The sequence below is a fragment of the Haliotis rubra genome, unplaced genomic scaffold (assembly GCF_003918875.1).
Source record: "Haliotis rubra isolate DU_JTF1 unplaced genomic scaffold, ASM391887v1 Scf318, whole genome shotgun sequence".
Classification (NCBI taxonomy): domain Eukaryota; kingdom Metazoa; phylum Mollusca; class Gastropoda; order Lepetellida; family Haliotidae; genus Haliotis; species Haliotis rubra.
In genome coordinates this window covers 731,151-754,150 of record NW_025766989.1, presented here as the reverse complement: position 1 = coordinate 754,150, position 23,000 = coordinate 731,151, and the positions used below count along the sequence as shown (strand labels likewise).

The 23,000-nt window shown below is 40.2% G+C and overlaps 2 protein-coding genes across 2 annotated transcripts; both read left to right on the top strand.

Moving 5' to 3' along the window:
- The first annotated feature begins 1,192 nt into the window (after positions 1–1,192).
- LOC124283596 (loganic acid O-methyltransferase-like) lies at positions 1,193–22,962 on the top strand. The gene is made up of 2 exons (XM_046719586.1): positions 1,193–2,570; positions 22,599–22,962. The coding sequence occupies exon 1, from the start codon at positions 1,367–1,369 to the stop codon at positions 2,372–2,374; it is 1,008 nt and encodes a 335-aa protein (XP_046575542.1). The 5' UTR covers positions 1,193–1,366; the 3' UTR covers positions 2,375–2,570; positions 22,599–22,962.
- Positions 21,172–22,962, top strand: LOC124283595 (farnesoic acid carboxyl-O-methyltransferase-like). Its single transcript, XM_046719584.1, has one exon. The coding sequence runs from the start codon at positions 21,262–21,264 to the stop codon at positions 22,414–22,416; it is 1,155 nt and encodes a 384-aa protein (XP_046575540.1). The 5' UTR covers positions 21,172–21,261; the 3' UTR covers positions 22,417–22,962.
- Positions 22,963–23,000: the final 38 nt, after the last annotated feature.

The following is a 23,000-nucleotide window of genomic DNA, read 5'->3' as shown; positions in this document are numbered from 1 at the left end:
CATACATCATTCAGAGGTCAACATGACCACATTGGCACATGAGCATCATGCAGACGACTCTAGGCAATTTAATACATGTATATCAATAATTAGAATTCAACTGCCATGTCCAAATAATAAATTAAATATGTGCAAAAAAGCTCACAATGCACATGGATAGGCCTCACCAACCTTTTAATAGAACCAGCCCCATTCTACCACCAATCCTCAAACCATGGCAAACAGGTTGCCCAATTTGGTCGCCTCCTGGCCAGTAATGATGTCCCGAGTACCTATTCTACCCCGGGTCAACACGGGGCAGATCTATTGGCATTATCCAGAACTTACCACGAGGGGTCTGCTCTTCACGAGGTGCCGTATGCAAAGGTGAGTGGAATCGGTTTCTGGTAAGTTATAATATGGAATTCCATCCGTCCGTCCGAAGGCTGTTTTGTTCAACCATTAACTTAAAACTATTTCTTAATTCTTTTCAAAATTGGGGACAAACCTTTAGTCATTGCAATTTGTTATCGTTATATTTTACTTTTTATAATATTGTATCATTTAAACTAAAAAAAGTTTTTCAGGTAATAACTTAATGGCCAATCTTTTTTAATTTTAGAAAGCAATTTCTTTGTCTAATACGTTCACTTCTGCTGAAGATCCGGGTTAGATTTCCCACATGGATGCAGTGTGTGATGCCCATTTCTGGTGTTCCCCGCCGTGACATAACTGGAATATTGCTAAAGGACCATAAAACTATATTCTAAAGTAGGGGGAGCAATGCAAAGTTTTGTTCCGATTTTCTAAAACAGTCAAATTACAAAACCCGAGGGAATTGTTCAACCAATAAGTTACATTTGAATGGATTGTTTTAGGGATCACCTTCCATGTCTATATGAAAGTTATTGTTTTAGATTTTTAATATATAGCGAATTACACATCTTTAACTCGGGGGAAAAGTCCCACATCAAATTGGTTCAACGAATAACTTTACAGTCATTAATGGGTGTTCATCATTGTGGGCTAATTGGTTTCTGTGTTTATAGGAAAGGTGCAGTGCAAGGTTTGTCACTAATCTTGTATTTCAGTCAACAACTATTTGAATGATATTCATAGATATGCTGATGTGACAGTGAAATGCATAATCGATGTAACAATATCCTCCTTGAGTCACGTGGGTCGGGAAGCAGACAGCCTTCATCTCGATACCTCCGCCACATTGAAAGATCAGTCTCAAATAATATGGCAGCTGGCAATATTTGTGACAATGGCGCTCATCTGCCATATGGCGAGGCAGGCATGGGGACTTATGGTGCTAATCTAGGGGCAAACTGTGACAGAGATTCAGTTCTTTTTTCAAACTAATGAATTCTTGGAGTTGGCTATGAATGTTCCCTTCCTAGACAAAACATCGGTATACAATATTGGCGACTATGGAACTGCTGATGGTGCAGCTTCCATGAGACTTATTAGAAAACTAATTGAGAATCTGAAAGAGCACCATGGCTCTGAGGTGCAGTTCCAGATCATCTATGAAGACCAAGAGATCAACGACTTCAACTCCCTGTTTAGACGCCTCTCTGGTCTAATCCCTGAGCCACCATCCTATCTCCAGGATATTGAGAACGTCTTTGCCTTGGCATCGGGAACACATTTTTACAAGCAGTGTGTCCCCGCCAATTCAATGCACATAATATACAGTGGAGTAGCTGTACATTGGCTTTCCGGAAAACCTCCTGTTAATAAGGACGACATCTTTCCAAACACAAATGATGATGCCAGGTATATGCTCGAGAAACAAGCTTCTGAGGATTGGGAGAAATTCCTTATCTTGAGAAGTCGAGAGCTGAAAAAAGGAGGATTATTGGTTGTATCTACAACTACCATTTGCACCACTTCATCTGGAGAAACAAAGACTACCAGTGGTAACTTCTTGTCCGTTTTGAATACTGTGTGGAAAACATTTCGCCATATGGGCAAGATTTCCCAAAATGAACTCCTCAATACAAATATGGCACTCTGTGATAAGAGTTTACCTCTTCTGAAAGCACCGTTTGAAGATCCTGACTCAAAAGTGAGTAAAAGCAATTTACGTCTTTTATCAGCTAAACAGGCGTTTGTTCCTTGCAAAATGTACAAGGAATGGAGACAAAGGAAGGAAGAGGAAGGCGTGGATGATAGGTTTGAATTTGCCAGACGATTAGTGTCAGCCCATCGCTGTTGGAGCAATAGTGCCTTTCTGACAGGACTTTCAGGAACTAGGAGCAAAGATGAGAAAGAACTGATTGTGAATGAATTATATTCTGAGGTGGAGGAAGTGATCCGAAATAGGAACCCAGACGATTTCAAGGACGAAAATCTTTTCTGCTATGTCTTCATCATCAAGGATTGAGACAGCGATTCCAAGCTACCTGAAAAACTACTCAAGCTCCACACCCAAGGCAAAGTCAGTGCAGTGCTTTTGACCAAGTATAATGTATTACCAGCGCTTTGCAAACTGATATATGTTATCAACTTCTTTATTTTGGAGAACGCAACGTTTATAGACAGTAACTGCTTACTGCTTCATCAGGTTAATGAATCATTAGGTCATGATTTATAATAATCCAAATGCTGTTTACTTACTATGAATGCTTTTCGTGAAAACTGTGTGACTGTGGTACCCTTCTTGTAATCAAATAATCAAGTCATATTTCTTTCATCACTGTTTTGCCTTTTGCAGCCTTTCACGTGGTTAAAGTGAAAAGCGGTTAAATTGTTCCACCCATGTTCGATTCCCCACAAGGGTACAATGTGTGAAGCCTATTTCTGGTGTTCTGCGCTCTGATATTGCCTGAATATTGCTAAAAGAGGTGTAAAAACACACTCACTCACTCATGCTCTATGGAATGTGTTTCGGAAGATAATCGAGACTGATTGGTGTGAAATCACACTTTTTTTTCACCAGTAGTACTTGCATATATGCGAAGATTAGGCTCTATAACCATGCACACAGTATTATATTGTTGATTGTAATTTAATCGCATACCCACATACATGTAAACAAGAGGTAACATTGTGTTATTCAAATATATATACATTTATATGTATATATATATATGTGTGTGTGTGTGTGTGTGTGTGTGTGTGTGTGTGTGTGTGTGTGTGTGTGTGTGTGTGTGTGTGTGTGTGTGTGTGCCAGCTAAAAAACTTTCAATATACGTGTGGTAAACAATAAATATTCAAATGAAGTCTGATATGTTATTATTATAAATTTGATGTGGTGCGAGTCTCATAAAAGCTTGAGGTAATGTTAATCGTAAAATTTGGGCCACCGATCTTCATTCACTTTTTCTCCATTGGTCATTTTTGGATCAGAAATTAAGGGAATTCAAAGATGTGTATTCGCAGTAAATCATCATTTTATGAGTTCATGTATTATTAATCACTTTTTGTCACTGAACATTTATTAAATTTTAGTATCACCTAAATTTTAGTATCACCTAATAATTTCAGGGCACTGTCATTTGCAGAAGCCCTTGGCCAATTGACTCCCCTATCCAGCTAAAATAGGTGGAATGTGTGTTAAAAAAAGACAAAACAGTATCATGAATTTAATTTTAAGTTCAAACAACTTACTCGCAACGGGCTGTTGACCCAACACTGTTAGATCATGAAACAAGATTATGACGTCATTATGGAGCGTGACGTCACCTGCCGTGAATCAGCGGGCCGCTCATTTCTGATAACTAGAGAGTGGTTTCATCATAATTCCGTCCATTTTATCTATAACACTATGATTTATTCATCATTGTCAGATTTAGACAGCGTGCACATAATAAACGTGTGTATGGTGTAAGTTTAAGGAGTGATATGATTAATCTTTGACCTAGAGGAACTTTGACCTGGTTTAAATAATGAATTTCTTTCACGAAAAAACAGCGTAAAACGAGTTGAATTAAAATGGGGATATCTGTACTGTGTTTGACGAATTGGGGACGTATACCGGTGGTTATATAGTTATATCGGTGACGCGTAAGCGACGGGTCACCGCCGAGAGGACCGAAAGATACTGTTAGCGTGATATATACTGAAAGCCATTAGAAACGCATCACTGATTGATTAGCATATTTCTTAGGTGCGTTTTGGCATCCAAGAATTTTTAGAGAACGATGTGATAAGTGACCATTTAAGAAGAGAATTAAATGCGTTATGAAGTTGCACTGCATTTATTGACCAAGGCAACGTGAGTTAAACAGAGACGGGGTCAAATCAAAAGTTCACACAGGTAAACAACAAGAAGGAAGACGTCAGTATCGCGTGTGTCCACCATCAGCATCAATAACAGCCACACACCTCCTCCTGAGAGAAAAGATGACCCTCTTGGAGAAATCCTGAGGGATCTGTTGCCATATCCTGCGGAGAGACGCTTCCAGCAGCTGCAAGCTGAGAGGTGGCGCCATATTGGCAAGTCTCCTCCCCATCTCATCCCAGACATGCTCGATGGGTGCCAAATCAGGAGACAGCGATGGCCATTGCATGGCATTGATTTTGTTCTGGGGGCGGTGGGGTAGCCTAGTGGTTAAAGCATTGGCTCGTCACACCGAAGACCCGGGTTCGATTCCCCACATGGGCACAATGTGTTAAGCCCATTTCTGGTGTCCCCCGCCGTGATATTGCTGGAATATTGCTAAAAGCGGCGTAAAACTAAACTCACTCAGTCAGTCAGATTTTGTTCTGTCGCAAGAAGTCCATGGTATGCCTTGCGATATGGGGTCTGGTGTTATCTTGTTGCAGAGTGTGCAGACGTCGATTGGTCATCATGTGAGGGACAACGATAGGCCTTAAAACGTCCTGCGTGTACGTTTGGGCGGTAACACGGCCTCGAAAGACATGGGTATTCCGAGGGTAGCTGCTGACGATGCTGCTCCAATTCTAAAGCTGTGTGATTTGTAAACTCTTGCGTCGAGATTAGCAAACTTGACTGCCTTAGCCAATACTGCCTTAAACTATGACCTTGTGACAGGTTCACCATTAAAGTTCCTGTAGAGATACTTGCCTCCCTTAGACCTTATTGACAAATACAGTTTCATCGCTAACACGGACAGACAGACTTATCTGGGTGCTCGCAGATAAGAAGTGCTGTACCCCTACCGGCTTGATCTGTTTTGGAGTAGCAAATCTTGAAATTGAGGTAGGATAAACCAAAATGTCTGATAAAAACAGAGGTTTCTCTGTCTGTTCTGGGCAACCAAGAATGATTTCACGAATTCGTAAGAAAACAAAAATGCTACTGTAAAGGCAGATGTGAAAAGACTTGTTTCATATGTTGTGTAACATACGCGTTGCAAGGCATCCAATATTCTTGGTAAAATCTGTATGGTAAGTGGTGATCGTGTATTCTTACACGGGTTCTGTTTCCTGATAGAATGCTTCATTTTCTTTATGACATAATGATCTGTCGGGTCCTGATATGATTTGAGCTTGTGCGTTCCGCTAAACGCCGACAGATGTTGTGCAATGGTACTTGATGACCGGCGTTTGAGTGAGAGGTAGGCAATTTAATGACTGACATGACTGACACTGACTGGCAATATTGCTGACATCTTGTATTGGTCACAGAAAGATTGAAACTCCTTTAATGCTGCTTTGTAGGCTATGTTGGTATTCTGTGACACTGATTGCTGTATCAGACGATGGGTCTCTGCGTGGATAATTCCCATATCTGCTCTGGTAGCGGGGTCGCCCTAGGTAGAGCATAGGAAACCTGCTGCCGAAAAACATCAAATCTTAACCTGCTCAATGAATCCGCTATAATGTTCTTTCTGCCCTCAGTAAACTCTGCTCTTACTGATATATTGTGATTTAAACATAACATGACTAGTTTTCGAACAATGAGCATCACCAAGGGAGATCGAGATGTGAACTTCTTGAGGATAGCTACAACAGACTGATTGTCCGAGTAAAACAGTACTTTCTTATTCATCAGCTCGTTTCCCCAGAGCTTCAAGGACATATACAGGGAAGAGTTCCAGAAATGTTATATCTGATGTATAACCCATGGTATGCCATTCATTTGGCCACTGCCCAAAAGACCATTTCTTGCCAAAGTATATCCCAAAACCGATACTCCCCGCGCTGTCAGTGTACAAACTCAAGTGTTCGTTACTCTCCCAGTGTTGGTTGAGAAACAGAGTTGTACCATTGTGATTGTCTAAAAAGTAGAGCCATACGAATATATCCTATCTTTTCTCTTTGGTAATGCGAATGTGGTGATGTTTGTTTGTTATCCTGCACGTTGAAGTGATTAGCCTCCACAGGAAAGCTTTACCTGGGGGAATTGCTCTACAGAAGAAATTAAATAGACCTATTAGTGACCGCATTTCAAATAACTTTACTTTCTTCCTCCCCAATATGTCGTGAAGAAGAAATTGTACCCTCTCTTGTGGGATAGACACAGTCATTGTCAGCGTGTTCAGTTGTAAACCCAAAAACGTGATGGATGTACACGGGAAGACCGTTTTCTCTTCGGCCAGTGGGACATTTAGGTATAAACACACTTCCCTAAAAGCTCCTAAAACATTTGAACAGTCGTCTGTGCCTCTTCTGCCCACAAATAGAAAATCATCCAGGTAATGTAAAATTTCTCCCCTCATTACTTTACTCGCAACAACCTATTCAACATAAGTTGGACATTTCTCAAAGTGAGCGCAGCTTATTCTGCATCCGATTGGTAAACACTTGTCAAAGTAAAATTTGTTTTTGAACTTAATACCAAGCAAGTTGAAATCAGCTGGTGACACACGTAAAAGCTTAAAGGCGCTTTTTATATCAGCATTTGCAAGAGAACATCCTTCCCCGAGCTTATGTATTATTTGTACAGCCTTATCAAATTTTGTGTAGTGAACAGCATCTTGGTCCGATATGTTATCATTAACTGAGTTTCCCGCTGGGTGGGATAGATTATGTATGAGACGATATTCTCCAGGCGATTTGTTCGGTACTGCGCCAATAGGTGATATTTTGTAATTATCAAAGGGTGGGGATTCAAAAGGTCCAGCGATTCTTCCCATATCTAATTCTTTTTCAAATTTATTTTCAAGAAATTCTGCAAGCTGATTAGCTGATTTAAGATTTTGACAATCTGACGATTCACGGGAGAGAAAAACCATTAACAAACCCGGATACTAACTCTGCGGCTGCAGCAGTGTCAGGGTAACCTGAACACAGCTGTCTTAGGTTCTCAGTGTTAATTGGTGTCCTGCCTCTGCCCAGCAGTGTATTGACCGCTTGCTCCTTGGGTATTTTTGTCCTTTACCTTGGCTCCTTGGCTGACGAAAACAGGATTTTTGAGGGTGTTTGCCATTACAAGCGATACATGTGTGCATGTACTTGCAAGCTGGTCTACTACATGACCAGTAGTTGTAACTATGGTGAGGTGAGGTGTCTCACTGTTTCGCTGATGACCTATCGGTAGGGCAGGTGCTGTTGACTGCATGTAAAGCATCCACATTTCTGAATTGATGTTAGCCAATGAGCGTTCTGGGTGTCTTGCTTAGTACAATCTAAACTGGGTGTCAGCCTATTTGACACTGAGCCGCCATGCGAATTGTATGCATGTATTTAAGCAGCTCCTGGTGGCGTCTGGGAAACTTCGTCAAGAAGACACTAGCAAAGATTGTAAATGCTGTGGTCCTGTCGTTAATATGCCTGATTTCTTTCTGTTTTGGTGACTTTGAAATTTCAATTTGGCCTAGGCTGTTAATTGTGAATACCTGTGATTGAGTTGAAAAGGCGTCCTGCTGTGCACCTCTAAACAGCAAATTGAAATCAACATATTCTCCCCTGGTGATTTTTACCTTCAAACTCTGGGGTACGTACTCACCTACCGTATCCGTTGATATCCAGATGGGAGTGACGTCATCATGTGTATGTGACGTGTTGCTAACAGGGGGTAACCCCAACTGACCTGGTGCATTCACTTCATGAGTTTGCCTTTCCATAATGAACTCTCTGTTGCTTGGTTCGCTCGCCAAATGAGCGCAAGTAGGGGGGTGACCTCATGTTGTCAATGCCAACTGCATGCAGGTCTACGACATGTGAGTGTATTAGCTCCCTACCAATATCCTCACCAGGAAAGCTAATCCTAACAAGGGTTGAAGAAATGTTATCATTTACATCGCTTTGTTGGGAAATATAGGGTAACCTATACTCACCTGGCGACGTAGCGCTGCTCCCAGTGTTGACCTTGTGAGCTCCACATTGTTTCTTGCGTGGCGGGGACGGTGACGGTAGCTTGCAAACGACTATTCTCGCCAACTTCAGCCTGTTTCTTCTAAGAAAGCCTTTCCTCTTAGTCATGGCTCCTCTTCCTGACATTCTGAAACACTACAATAAACAAATGAATCTTTTGCTGCGGGAAAAAAAATTGGATTAGACTCTGCGGGAATTTGAAACCGTGTTGCGTGGGTACTAAGAGCGAAAGAGAGGCTGAGAAAGGGGGGGGATAACTCGGTATTTACTATCTTAGGGAATAGCAAGGTTAGCGGTGTAAGGTAGGAAGGAAAAATCACTTAAGCGCCATAAAATATTTTATCATGCATTAATTTGATAAAATTACTTAGAGACCAGCTTATTCAAATCTGGACCGACGTCTGGAACCAAATTTGGCTTAATTACATGTAGTCTTATTGTGCCAACTTGGACATATTTGGCATTAGATCACCGACATGACATCTAGTTACATTCGTGTAATCAATGTAAGGGATGAGATGTGGTGCCACGATTTGTCGAGTGCTGATTTAGAAGCATGAACATCCATTGTGGTAACAGAACGCAAACAATGTCTGAAGGCATGAAACAGTTTCTGAAAACATGAATAGTGAGTGAGTGAGTGAGTTAATATTTAACGTCACATCGGCAATATTTCAGCCATATTGTGACGAGAACATTTGACATTGAAATTAAATATATATATGTTATGAAAACCTGTCGACGAAGGACAGTAAAACAACTAGAATATCACAATTACAATTAAAACTAGTATGGAGAGTTAAAACTGAGAGCACTATTTGGACAATACAATATAAAAACAAGTTATAGATCGCCAACACCAGAAGGTAGATCACCAAACTAGGTTCCATGGGGACTAACAGTACCTTGGCTACCTGCATGGACCCTAGTTGGATTTACACCATCCCTTCAGCTGCTGGCGATTGTAAGAAATGTTAGCTACAATTAAAATTACAGGAATGCTACGTTTAAAAATCCTGGCAAGTTTAAATTGACTGTGAAAGGTTTGGGACTTACGTACCCTCTCAGGAGGACAATAATTTTACGCTACGTTAACCCCCTTTGAGGGTACAGCCACTAACAATCTCAGTTACTAATAGAAACTACCAACAATAAAATATTTAGCTATTTACAGATCAGTCAACAAATCTATTTCTTTTAAAAATTCACCTATTAAATTATAGTTAACATTATAAAAAAGATCCTTCAATGTCTTGACATTAAAATATTTATCCCTTGTGATGGAATATTCAACACAGTCAAGCAGGATATGCTTGACTGTGATTCTTTCATCACAAGGGATACAAAACGGAGGATCCTCACCTTTCAATATATCGTGTGTGGCCAATACGACATCGTCGTATGATGACCTCTTCAAATCTGGACTGACAACCCAAGTAGGTGTAACCTATAGTTGGTTTTATTGCATGTAATTTATTGATACCTACTTGGGTGTCCCACTTCTTCTGCATCAGATCACGGATGTAAGTTCTAATGCAAGCTTTGTAATCAGAGTAAGGAATAAGAAGTGGTGTCGCAGATTTGTTGAGTGCTGCCTTGGCAGCAAGATCGGCCATTGTATTCCCAGAAATGCCAACGTGGCTGGGTAACCAACAAAAGACGATGTCGCATTGGCCAGTAGCAAGATCATTATATAATTCGATTATTTCAATTAAAAGTGGATGTTTGCAAGAGAGATTTTCAATAGCCTGAAGGCAAGAAAGAGAGTCAGAAAATGTTATATTTTGTTTATGTTTGGGATGTCTTTGAATATACTTAAGAGCTGTTAAGATGGCGTTTGCTTCTGCTGTAAATAAAGAGCTGTTATCAGGTATTCTAGAAGATATTGTTCTGGATCCAATGACAGTGGCACATGCCACTGCGCCACCGTCCTTGGATCCATCTGTAAATAAGGATTTATATGTATTATATTTATTTCTTAACTGACTAAATTCTTGTTTATACTGTAATTCATTAGTTTCTGATTTTTTAAATGTGGTCAAAGTTACGTCAACTTGGGGCCTAACCAACTGCCAAGGGGGAGAAGAAAGAAGACGGGAAGGAGCTATAGTTTCCAGCTCAATGCCGGCAGCAGAAATGAATGGTTTAATTCTGTGCCCAAGAGGCGGAACAAGAGAAGACTTTTTGTTGTATAGATCCTCATAGAGAGGATTAAAAACACAATTAAATGCAGGATTTGACTCGTTAGAATACAGTTTAGTTACATACTGCAAGGATAATTTTATACGGCGTTGGTCAAGAGATGGCTCATCAGCCTCGACGTACAGACTGTCAATAGGAGAGGTTCTAAAAGATCCAAGACAAAGTCTTAGACCTTGGTGATGGATAGAATCAAGTAATTTGAGGTTGCTTTTACAGGCTCCACCATATACAATGGAGCCGTAATCAAGTTTCGAACAGATGAGAGATCTGTATAGGTGTAGTAGGGTAGTTTGGTCCCCTCCCCACTTAGAATTTGAAACGACTTTTAACAGATCAAGTGCCTTCAGGCATTTAGTTTTAAGGGATTTAATATGTGGTAGAAACGTTAAGTGTGAGTCAAAAAGAATACCCAAGAACTTGGCCTCTTGCACAACTTTGATGGGTGTGCCATTTAGAGATGGTTCCGGGTCTGTATGCGGTTTGTATTTACGGCAGAAATGTATACAATTAGTTTTGGATTTAGAAAATTTAAAGCCGTTTTCAAGACACCATTTATCTATTTTGTTTAAACACAACTGCATTTGCCGTTCAATAGTACGCATATTTTTACCACGACAAGAAATATTAAAATCATCCACAAAAAGTGACCCATCAAGTGAATCATTTAAAACTTTAGATAAACTGTTAATTTTGATACTAAATAAAGTGACAGACAAAATACTGCCTTGTGGCACACCCTGATCCTGATGATAATGATCAGATAGGGTCGAACCCACGCGGACTTGAAATTGCCTGTCAGTTAAAAGTTGGATATGAAGTGAGGCAAACGGCCTCGTAATCCAAAAATCATGTAAATCTTTTAAATACCATATTTCCACGTAGTGTCATATGCTTTTCTAAATCGAAAAAAGATAGACACTGCATGTTGGTTATTAATAATTGCATTTTTAACAAATGACTCCAAGCGGACTAAATGGTCAACAGTACTTCGATTTTTTCCGAAATCCACATTGAATATTTGTAATTAAATTGTTGGATTCCAAATACCATATTAATCTATTGTTGATCATTCGTTCCATAGTTTTACAAACGCAACTAGTCAAGAAATGGGTCGATAATTTGAGGGATCAGTATGATCCCGTCCATGTTTTGAATGGGCACAACTATGGCATCACGCCATGATGATGGGAATGTACCAGAAGTCCAAATATCATCAAATATATTTAACAAGGTTTGTAAGCATGTTTCTGGTAAATGTTTCAGGAGTTGATAATGGATGTTATCAGCTCCTGTAGCAGTATTATGAGCTTGTTCAAGAGCATTATGGAGCTCGTGAATAGAAAAAATTTCGTTATAATCTTCTCCATTATCTGAATAGAAATTTATAATTTTCTTCTCTTGTTGTTTTTGATATTTTTGAAAGTGAGGCACATAGTTAGAAGAGGAAGAGTGTTTAGCAAGAGTTTCGCCCAGTTTATTCGCAATATCGGACTTATTGGTCAATAATTGATCTCCATGGTTAAGATGGTGGAAGCTGGATTTAGTACCCTTACCTCTAATTCTTTGTATCATGTTCCATACCTTGGACGTCGGCGTTCGTGAATTGATTTTCGACACAAATTTTCGCCAGGATTGGCGTTTATTGTCTTAATTGTACGTCGGGCTTTAGCATTAGAAATTTTATATTTATTCAAATTATGCACCGTTGGATGGCGACGGAAATAGTGTTCAGCCTTTTTCCGTGCCTTCCTAGCTTGCTTACAGTCATTGTTAAACCACGGTTTACGTATGTGAGGATTTGTAGAGGACTTTGGAATGCATTCGTCAGCAATTTTGTTTAGTTCATCAGAAAAGAATTGCACAGGGTCGGAAACATCTCGAAAGAGTCCAGGTTTTAATTTGTTAGATGACATTATTTCAAACAAAGGCCAGTTAGCTTTTGAGAAATTCCATTTGGAACATGGAGGAACATCAGACGGAGTTACGGCTTTGAGAATGGTTGGAAAATGGTCACTTCCACATAGGTCGTCATGGACTGACCAATCAAATTCATTAAGGAGATCAGAGTCTGTTATGGATAAATCGAGAGAAGAATATGTACCCGTGCCAGGATGTAAGTATGTGTTAGAGTTATCATTAAAGAGACATAGATTGTTGTTAGAAAGAAAGTCTTCTAGTACTTTCCCTTTACAATTTGTATGTGGACTTCCCCAAAGGGGATTGTGGCCATTCAAGTCTCCCATGATGATACAAGGTTTGGGAAGCTGGTCGTAGAGTTCTTGAAGATCAGCAGGTTGGACAGAAGAAGAAGGGGGCACATAGAGTGAGCACAAAGCAAAAACAATGTGCATGGTCACACGTACAGCAACAGATTGAAGTGTAGTTTTCAGAGGAACAGGACTGTGTATTATGTCCTGCCTCACTAATATCGAAGCCCCTCCAGTGGCTTTTGGCCCTGGGGGAGAATAATAATTGTATGAATTATACTGTCGTACATCAAATCGATCGTTTTCTTTGAAATAGGTTTCCTTTAAACAAAATGCTGACGGTCTAAAATCTTGTACAAGTAAATGTAAATCATTAAGATTATTCCTTAGTCCCCTACAATTCCACTGAATAATGGTTGTAGAGCTCATGGAGGCTTAATTGGCGTTCGTGATCGGGAGTGGGGTCTATTCCCATCGACTGGGGTTGTGGGACTGACCTCCATCTCTAAAGGTTCAAATGGATTGTGAACCTCTACAACAGATGGCCCAGGAGGCACCTCGACGTGCTGGAGAGCCCTGGTCTTTTTCTTTAGTTTTTTCTTTTCACTGTTCGATAAATGTTTATGGCTACTGCATGCATCTTTACCATTTTGCAAATCTGGTTCAGACGTGACGTCACTTAAGGGTTCCGACAATTTCTCTGTCTGAGAACATGTCACAGATGTGTCTATCCGTTTTGTTGACATCTGAGAAACATCATCTAGAATGAGTTGGTTTGTAACCCAGGAAATTGATGTCTGACACATGACGGAAGTTGTGACAACTTTAGCGACTGGAGGTGGGGAAGAAATGACAGTTGAATATTTGATGGTAGGAGTTTCAGAAGGATTTGGAACCAATTTTTTGGCTTCAAGAAAAGAAATATTTTGGGTATATTTGATTTTAAGAATTTCAGATTCTCGTTGGAAAAAGGAACATGTTTTTGAGGAGGCCAAATGCTCTCCATTGCAGATAGCGCACTTGATAACATTTGTGCACTCAGTGCTTTCATGGTTACCACTGCAACGGTAACACACCGTGTTATTTCTGCAAGTTTTTGTTCCATGTCCAAATCGCTGGCATTTATAGCACCGGAGAGGATTTGGAACATAAACGTCCACACCGATATTGAAATACCCAGCTTTGATGGATTTTGGAAGGACTGCAAGGCCAAAAGTAAAGAGATAAGTGTTTGTTTTGACAACTTCATCATTTTGTTTTCTGGTAAAGCGTTTAACGGCCGTAACTCCTTGATTCTTAAGTTCAGCTGCAATTTCTTCCTCGCTCATGTCTGACAGACAACGAGCTCGGTCCCTGATTATTCCTCGACATGAGTTCAGTGTCTTGTGCTCCGAGACAACAACTATAGTGTTAACAAACTGTTTTAAGGACAGCAGATTAACTGATTGTTGTCTCCTTGCACATTCCACTAGGATAGAACCACCTCGGAGACGTGAAACATTCTTAACATCGCCACAGACACCTTTGATGCCTTTAGCAATGACAAAGGGATTAAGTTTTAACGGATTGCCATCCTCAGATGCAATGATGAGAAATCTCGGCCAAGAATCTGTGACGTTTGGAAGGATTTCTTCGTCAGATGATTAACCATCAACATGACGGCATTTGTGCTTTGATGAACCAGGAAAGGTATTGTGAGCCATGGTTATAGTAATGTGATTCGACACCTCTGTTCCCCACCCACCATGGAGTGTCAACAAGGACAATGATGCAGCGGAAACCAATCTGCAACATTAGGGTTACAGAAGTGTTATACTCCAGATATAAAAACATGAAAAGCTGCAATGACTAAAAGAAGAAATGCCAGGCTGGTTCGGCCCATGACACTTTTCCCAAGAAATACAGCAGTCAGAGGTTCGTATATCCAGATTGGCCCATGAGCCACCGCCTTCTGGCATTGGACTCTAGGCAATTTAACAAAACACAAAAATTACTGGTAAGTAGTGTTAGATAGACCTGCCGTGAACAACAGCTGTTAACAACACGCTGTCCATACTCAGGGCATGACATGACCAGCCGATTGATAGAACCGGGCCAGTTCTACCACCCGTCTAGGTGAAGTAAGGGGCGAAGTGGTGTGTTGGGCAAAAGGAACACGGTTCCAGGATCCTATTGCCCTCAACCACCAGCCTCCCGTCCTCCACCGACACAGGGGCGCAACCCACCGCAAACGGGTTGGTGGACCAAATATCCCCCCGGGTCCACAACGGGGGGTTGAAAGGCGCTTAGCGTGACCCAGCACCCACCACGAGGAGGTGGCCCTTCATGGGTGCCGAAAACATGAATAGCTTATACTTAGACATGAAAATTTCAGAGTTACTGATTTGAATAAGTATTAACTGTTTTTATTGGAGAGATGTGGAATAAAGAGTATGTTGAATTGCATTGAGGGGTTGAAGATAATTTAAAATGTACTGTAAAAGTCATTTAAATGCGATGCATTTTTGGGACGGCTCACAAGGATGTTCTGAATGCTCCAAGGCAAGGTAATAGCCCTTGATGATGAAGGGAATATGATAATCTTAATTTTTTACATGCTCCACCATAACTGATAAAGACGTTCTCAAGTATAGAACGAATGAAGATTAAATACTGAATTAATAAAAATTCATGCCTACGGATTTAGCATTTTTTACAACTTTGATAGGGTTGGCAGCTGAAATATACTCATGGTCTCTGGGGAGATTTGTTTGTTTTTCTGCAACAATAAATACAAACACTTTTCGTTTTCGAGAATAAAACTCCATTGACTACACACCATTTACGATTTTCATATATATTGCTGCAATTGCTTTTACCATATTTTCATGAGTTTCCGTCAAGAAACATTAAAATCATCCACAAAAAGCTGTCCATCAATTGAATCGTTTAAAAACGTTGATGAACTGTTAATCTCTATGCTAAACAATCTGACGGACAGAATACTGCCTTGTGAGACACCCTGGTCCTGATTATGATTATCACAGCCTTTCATTATATAACCTTGGATATCAATTTGCAAATGGCCTCACAATCTAAAGTCATGGAATGCTTTCAAATACTGTATTTCCTGCACCGTATGGAAACCAAAGTGAACTTTCCTCCATATGTGTTGCAATGTGCATTCATATATCTTTCAAACAGCTGTGCATACATACATGACTTCCTCCTAAATATTTGAGTCATATGACAAATGCTGCTTTTCTGATTAATACAAACTGTTTAGATTACATCTAGCAAAACAATTTCTGTTTGAAATTGTCAGCTGTGCCTGGACTACAGTTCGCAATGTGAAATAAAAAGTTTTCTGTTTTCATTGTCTGTATGTGTAATACATTAGCTCACATTCTTTAGAATATGCATCGGAAGTACATTTTCATTCACAGGTGAGGACATTATGTTTGGCATGCAACAATCACTGTCAGGGTTACAAAGTAGGGTAAATCAAGCTTGTTCCCTCAACTTTTCATTACATTGACTAAAAAGGTTTTTGTGTTTATAACTCCAACACAGGCATCCTGTAGCTGTGGCACGGAACAATGTTTTAGTGCAACCTAAAGTGCAAACATTGCATCTGCATGCTTCATTATATTTGTTGTCACTGGATATATGACAGTGTTCTCTAGAATGCATACAACCCAAATGTGCTCCTTCAAAATATACATCAACTGATAAATAAAGAAAGTAAAATTATTAGTTTCATTCTTAAAATTACTTACTTAAATCAAATATGTGTGACAGAGTAATATGACCACGTGTTACAAGAATACATATTAAACTACATTCCAAACTCTGGCATAGTGATATTACTTTCTCAAATATCAATATATTCAACTTAAATACAAAATATATGTTTATAAATGCATGGCCCAGTATGATGCCTATTTTATCAAATGTCAAATGCGCAGGCTTGCATGTCCCTACTCAATCCAGGTTTGGCATTACTACTGTAATAAATCTATGTTATGGATATGAAAGGCTGACGCCAATGTGAAATATCGAAGCAGGTTTGGCTGAACTCTCCCACCTTTCCAATTTCCACAAGTGAGAGAGTAGCAATATAAGGATTTGTTACCATAACAACACAAGCACGCTTCTGGAACAGTGTAATGCATAAGCGATGTAATAATATCCTCCTCTTAACTTCACAGTCACGTGAGTCGGGACCAGTTTCCCGTATAAAACAGACAGCTTTCATCTCGATACCCCAGTCTCGTTGAACACTCTCAAATATTATGGCAGCTGGCAATCTTTGTGGCAATGGCGCTCATCTGCCATATGGAGAAGCAGGCATGGGGACTTATGGTGCTAACTTAGCGTTAAGCTCTGATGAATGTTCAGTACTTCTTCAAAATGGTGACTTCATGGACCTGGCTAAGAATGTTCCCTTCCTAGACAAAACCTCGGTATACAATATCGGCGACTATGGAACTGCCGACGGACATTCCTCGTGAAGTCTACATTGAATGGAGGCGAAGGAGTGAGTGAGTGAGTGAGTTTTACGCCGAACTCAGCAATATTCCAGCTATATGGTCGCGGTCTGTACATAATCGAGTCTGGACCAGACAATCCAGTGATTAACAGCATCAGCAACGATCTGCGCAATTGGGAACCGATGACATGTGTCAACCAAGTCAGCAACCCTGACCACCCGATCCCGTTAGCCGCCTCTTACGACAAGCATGGGTTACTGAAGACCAATTCTAACCCAGACCTTCACGGGTGGAGGCGAAGGAAGGAAACGGAAGGCGTTGACGATAGGGCTATATTTGTCAAAAGGTTTGTCTCGGATCATCGCTGTTGGAGCAACAGTGCCTTTCAGACAGGACTTACAGAAACTAGGAGTCAGGAAGAGAAGGAACTGATTGTGAATGAGTTATACTCTCAGGTTGAGGAGGTGATCAAGAACATCAACCCAAACATTTTTGATGATGCCAATCGTTTCTCCTGTGTCTGCATCATCAAAGAGTGAGTTTCAGATTGGGATTTTACTAGCCTCTATTTACCAGAATCGCTTTTGAAATTATTGCAACCTAGATTAACAACGTGGTTCGCCAAAGTGACATTGGTTGCAACTTGATGAATAAGTGCATTGATGATATGGCAACAACAGCCGCACTTGTCCAAACAATAATGGCCTAGACCACGTAGATCTTGTCATTCTAACCATTCTCGAAAGCTGTTTACTGTTCTATTTGTACAATATTGTTCACTGTTTAGCACCTTGAACCTGTTTTGGCAAATAATTGATTATTTATCTGTCACGGACGTTTTAGAGTGTAGCCACTTTTTACTTTTTCGTCCACCAACTGGGCGTGTGTACATACAAATGATGGCATGCATACATAATGTATTATATTGTTGTGGGAGGTAACTAATAGGATCTGGTGGTTATGCTTGCTGACCCGGTTGATGCATGTCCTAGTTTTCCAATTATAGAGTGTGATGATAGTGATGGCAAATACTTGAATGTGAATTAGTTGCATTATTGCAAACAAACTGCATCTGAATGTTGTTTAATGTGTTTCCTAAACTAGGTTATTAGCTTCGCGCTAAACGCGTGGCAGGGGATATAGTAATTGGCTCCGTCCGTCCGTCCGTCCGTCCGTCCGTCCGTACGACCGTACGTATGCCCGTACGTACGAATTGGAATATCTTAAGAACCGTTGACTAGATTCTTTTCATATTTGATACCTCGGTTCATAAGAAAGGTCCCAGTCAGGTCGGTGACCTTGACCTTAATTTCAAGGTCACAAGTGGACTTGAACGTTTTACCCTTGTCAGCGAGATATCTCAAGAACCGTTCTCTAGATTTTCTTCATATTCAACATGAAGCTTTATCTAGGGAAGGCGCAGGGTCCAGTTGATTTTGGTGACCGTCACTTAATTTGCAAGGTCATAGCGACACTTTGAAGATTTCAGCATAATAACCTGCATGTTATGCTTGTCAGCGAGATACCTCAAGAACCATTCTCTTGATTTTCTTCATATTTAACACCAAGCTTCATCTAATGAAGGCGCAGGGCCCAGTCAATTTCGGTGACCTTCACATAATTTTCAAGGTCACTGCGACACTTTGAAGATTTCAGCATGTTAACCTGAATTCACTGGATTTTCTTCATGGACTTTCAAGACTTCCCTTGAATATTTTTCAATAAGCAATTTCTTTAGAACCATTTTTGCATATTTCAAACACTATGACATTCATGTCAAGGTCAAAGTCAGTCTTTAAAATATTTGTGTGTTTCAGTTGATCGAGTGAGTTAATTTAGTCACTGATATTGCAGCCATATCGTGACGAGAACATATTTGACTTGTGTGTTTGAACAACTCAAGAGCAAGATATCAAGAGAGGTTGACTGGTCATGTTTCTGTTGACATTTAACTTTAACTTTCATTACTTTTTAAGTTTGATTTGATAATTTGCGGCGGGGGATTATGTCACCTTAGTGACAATGCTTGTTTCTCTAATAAAGGAGATATTACTACCTTCACATACGTTTATCTTGCTTTTTGTCCCCGAGACAGCAGAAGGTCGATGGTTGCATCATATGCATCTCATATGAGATATGTTAAGATTTGGGATAATGTAAAACAAGGTCTGGCCGCGTTGTTCTTACCTGGCAAGAACTATAAGACCAGACTAAACACAACTGTTATGCATTGAACCTGACATTTGGTGCGCTGTAGTCAGACGGTGTGCTATATATATCAAAGTTAGAACGAATTATCTGGAAATAACCACAGGTAGGCAATGAGCCAGACAATTTTTCGGTACCACTCAGAGGGACCAAACACTTTTATGCTTTTTGAAGTTATCCTGGTCTCTACATGTCAAAAATGTATGATGGCCATGTTGGCTTGGTAGCTCAAACTGAGAACGAGGCTAAATCCAAGATGGCCGCCAAAGAAAAAAATATGTAAAAAAATGTCAAAACCAATCTTTTATCATGAGTAATGTTCAGCAAATAGGTTGGATATGAAAACAGGGAGGTAAAATATTGCTAACATGATTAAACAGATTTAACTAATATCAAGTAGTGTTATTTGATACATTTCAATCATATTTTTGCCTTATTTTTAAGAGACAAACTTGTAAGTTCTAAGAACTTTTTTCGAAAACTCAACAATTCATTTATTCTGAACACAGCTCTTTAATTTCAACGAGTGAGTGCACCTTCAAGTTCCTAAAATTGGTTAGTGATAGTCACTATTCCGCATTATGAACATCAGCTTCATCATCAGAGTCACTCTTCGGCATGTCATGGTCCTCGCATACCATGATGTCACAAGTCTGGTTCCGACATGTCACAGTGCATTTCAGTCCATTGGTAAGGCATTGACAACTTGGCGGTTTACAGACTGTTGTGGACTTGCAAGAAATGAACTCAAGAACAGCATCTGGAGCCAGAGGTCCTGTCATCCAGCAAATCGCTATGTGACCATTTTCTTCCACACATCCATGACCATGTGATGTTCGTGAAGTTGGATATTCATCTTCCAGACAGTTGTTCAATATTGCAGCTTGATAGTTTGCTCTCGCGATGTGCATAGATGGACAATCAAAGCAGGGTGTCATTTTTCCCTTTTTTCACTTCAAATAAGTGGTAGCGCAATTGATTGGCATCCCTTATGTAAGAACCTGAGGCATACAGGCGGCATGTGAATGATTGAAGTGAGTCGATTAAACCTGGTGGCACAGTCCACTCATTCCCAAGTTGTTGGAAAGCCTCTTGATAGTCCTTGCTGTTGACAAGAGTGAGTGAGTGAGTTTAGTTTTACGCCGCACTCAGCAATATTCCAGCTATATGGCGGCGGTCTGTAAATAATCGAGTCTGGACCAGACAATCCAGTGATCAACAGCATGAGCATCGATCTGCGCAATTGGGAACCGATGACATGTGTCAACCAAGTCAGCGAGCCTGACCACCCGATCCCGTTAGTCGCCTCTTACGACAAGATAGTCGCCTTTTTATGGCAAGAACATGGGTTGCTGAAGACCTATTCTACCCCGGATCTTCACGGGTCTCTGTTGACAAGAAGTTTGAATGCATTGACCTTCCCTCTGCCTCTAAACGAACTGACAGTATTTGTGCCGTGCAAAGTTTGATACTAATCTTGTATTTTTGTAAAGAATAATCTTTACTAATCTTTACTAATTGTTATTCAGCAGAAGTTAGGAGTAACGGACGGGCAAAGTCTTGCACACATTTTCTGGCATGTTTCATGTAAGTGAGTGAGTGAGTTAATATTTAACGTCACATCGGCAATATCTCAGCCATATCGTGACGAAAACAATTTATACAATAAAAAATGAAAACATTTTGGAGAGTAAAACCTGTCGACGATGGACAGTATGTTTCATGTAACATGTCATAGCAGAATTTTTATTTTTCTAGCCTGTCTGGTCCCCACAAGTGAAACAGATATTTGTATCCACTAGAATGATATTCATAGATATGCTGATGTGACAGTGAAATGCATAATCGATGTAACAATATCCTCCTTGAGTCACGTGGGACGGGAACAGCCTGCTACATAAAGCAGACAGCCTTCATCTCGATACCTCCGCCACGTTGAAAGATCAGTCTCAGATAATATGGCAGCTGGCAATATTTGTGACAATGGCGCTCATCTGCCATATGGCGAGACAGGCATGGGGACCTACGGTGCTAACCTAGGAGCAAACTGTGACAGAAGTTCAGTTCTTTTTCAAACGAGTGACTTCTTGAAGCTTGCTAAGGACGTTCCCTTCCCAGACAAAACCTTGGTATACAATATCGGCGACTATGGAACTGCTGATGGTGCAGCTTCCATGAGACTTATTAGAAAACTAATCGAAAGTCTGAAAGAGCACCATGGCTCTGACGTGCAGTTTCAGATCATCTATGAAGACCAAGAGGTCAACGACTTCAACTCCCTGTTTAGACGCCTCTCTGGTCTAATCTCCGAGCCACCATCCTATCTCCAGGATATTGAGAACGTTTTTGCCTTGGCATCGGGAACACATTTTTACAAGCAGTGTGTCCCAGCTGATTCAATGCACATAATATACAGTGGAGTAGCTGTACATTGGCTTTCTGGAAAACCTCCTGTTAATAAGGACGACATTTTCTCTTTTCCAAACACAAATGATGATGCCAGGTATATGCTCGAGAAACAAGCTTCTGAGGATTGGGAGAAATTCCTTATCTTGAGAAGTCGAGAGCTGAAGAAAGGAGGATTATTGGTTGTATCTACAGGTACCAATTGCACCACTTCATCAGGTGAAACCAAGATTACCGTTGGTAACTTCTTGTCCGTTTTGAATACTGTGTGGAAAACATTTTGCGATATGGGCAAGATTTCCCAACATGAACTCCATAATACAAATATGGCATTCTGTGACAAGAGCTTAACACTACTGAAAGCACCGTTTGAAGATCCTGACTCAAATGTGAGTAAAAGCAATTTACGTCTTTTATCAGCTAAACAGGTGTTTGTTTCTTGCAAAATGTACAAGGAATGGCGACAAAGGAAGGAAGAGGCAGGCGTGGATGATAGGTTTGAATTTGCCAGACGATTAGTGTCAGCCCATCGCTGTTGGAGCAACAGTGCCTTTCTGACAGGACTTTCAGGAACTAGGAGTAAAGATGAGAAAGAACTGATTGTGAATGAATTATATGCTGAGGTGGAGGAAGTGATTCGAAATAGGAACCCAGACGATTTCAAGGACGAAAATCTTTTCTGTTATGCCTTCATCATCAAGGATTGAGACTGTGACTCCGACTTTGACTGAAAAACTATTCAAACATCACACCCAAGGCAAAGTCAATGCAGTGCTTTTGACCAAATATAATATATTACCAGCGCTTTGCAAACTGTTATCAACTTCTTTATTTTGAAGCACGAAACGTTTATAGATAGTAACTGCTTACTGCTTCGTCAGGTCATTAGGTCATGTCAATGAAATAATAATAATCCGAATGCTGTTTACTTACTATGAACGCTTTTCGTGAAAACTGTGTGACTGTGGTACCCTTCTTGTAATGAAGTCACACTAGTATTACTTTCATCACTGTTTTGCCTTTCAGGTCCTTTCACGTAGTGAAAAGCGGTGGTTAAAGCGTTCGCTCGCCTCCCGAAGACTCGGGCTTTATAACCATGCACACAGTATCATATTGTTTATTGTTATGTAATCGTATAACCAAATACATGTTGAGAGAATTCAAAGATGTGTGTTCGCAGTAAATTATCATTTTATGAGTACTATTAATCACTTTTTGACACTGAATATTTATTAAATTTTAGTATCATCTTATCACTTGTGTGGACCTTTTTTTACGACAAGTAGGACAG

What these genes read in the sequence shown, in the direction of transcription:
- LOC124283596 (XM_046719586.1), top strand. Translation starts at nt 1,367, where the DNA reads ATGAATGTTCCCTTCCTAGACAAAACATCGGTATACAATATTGGCGAC.
- LOC124283595 (XM_046719584.1), top strand. Translation starts at nt 21,262, where the DNA reads ATGGCAGCTGGCAATATTTGTGACAATGGCGCTCATCTGCCATATGGC.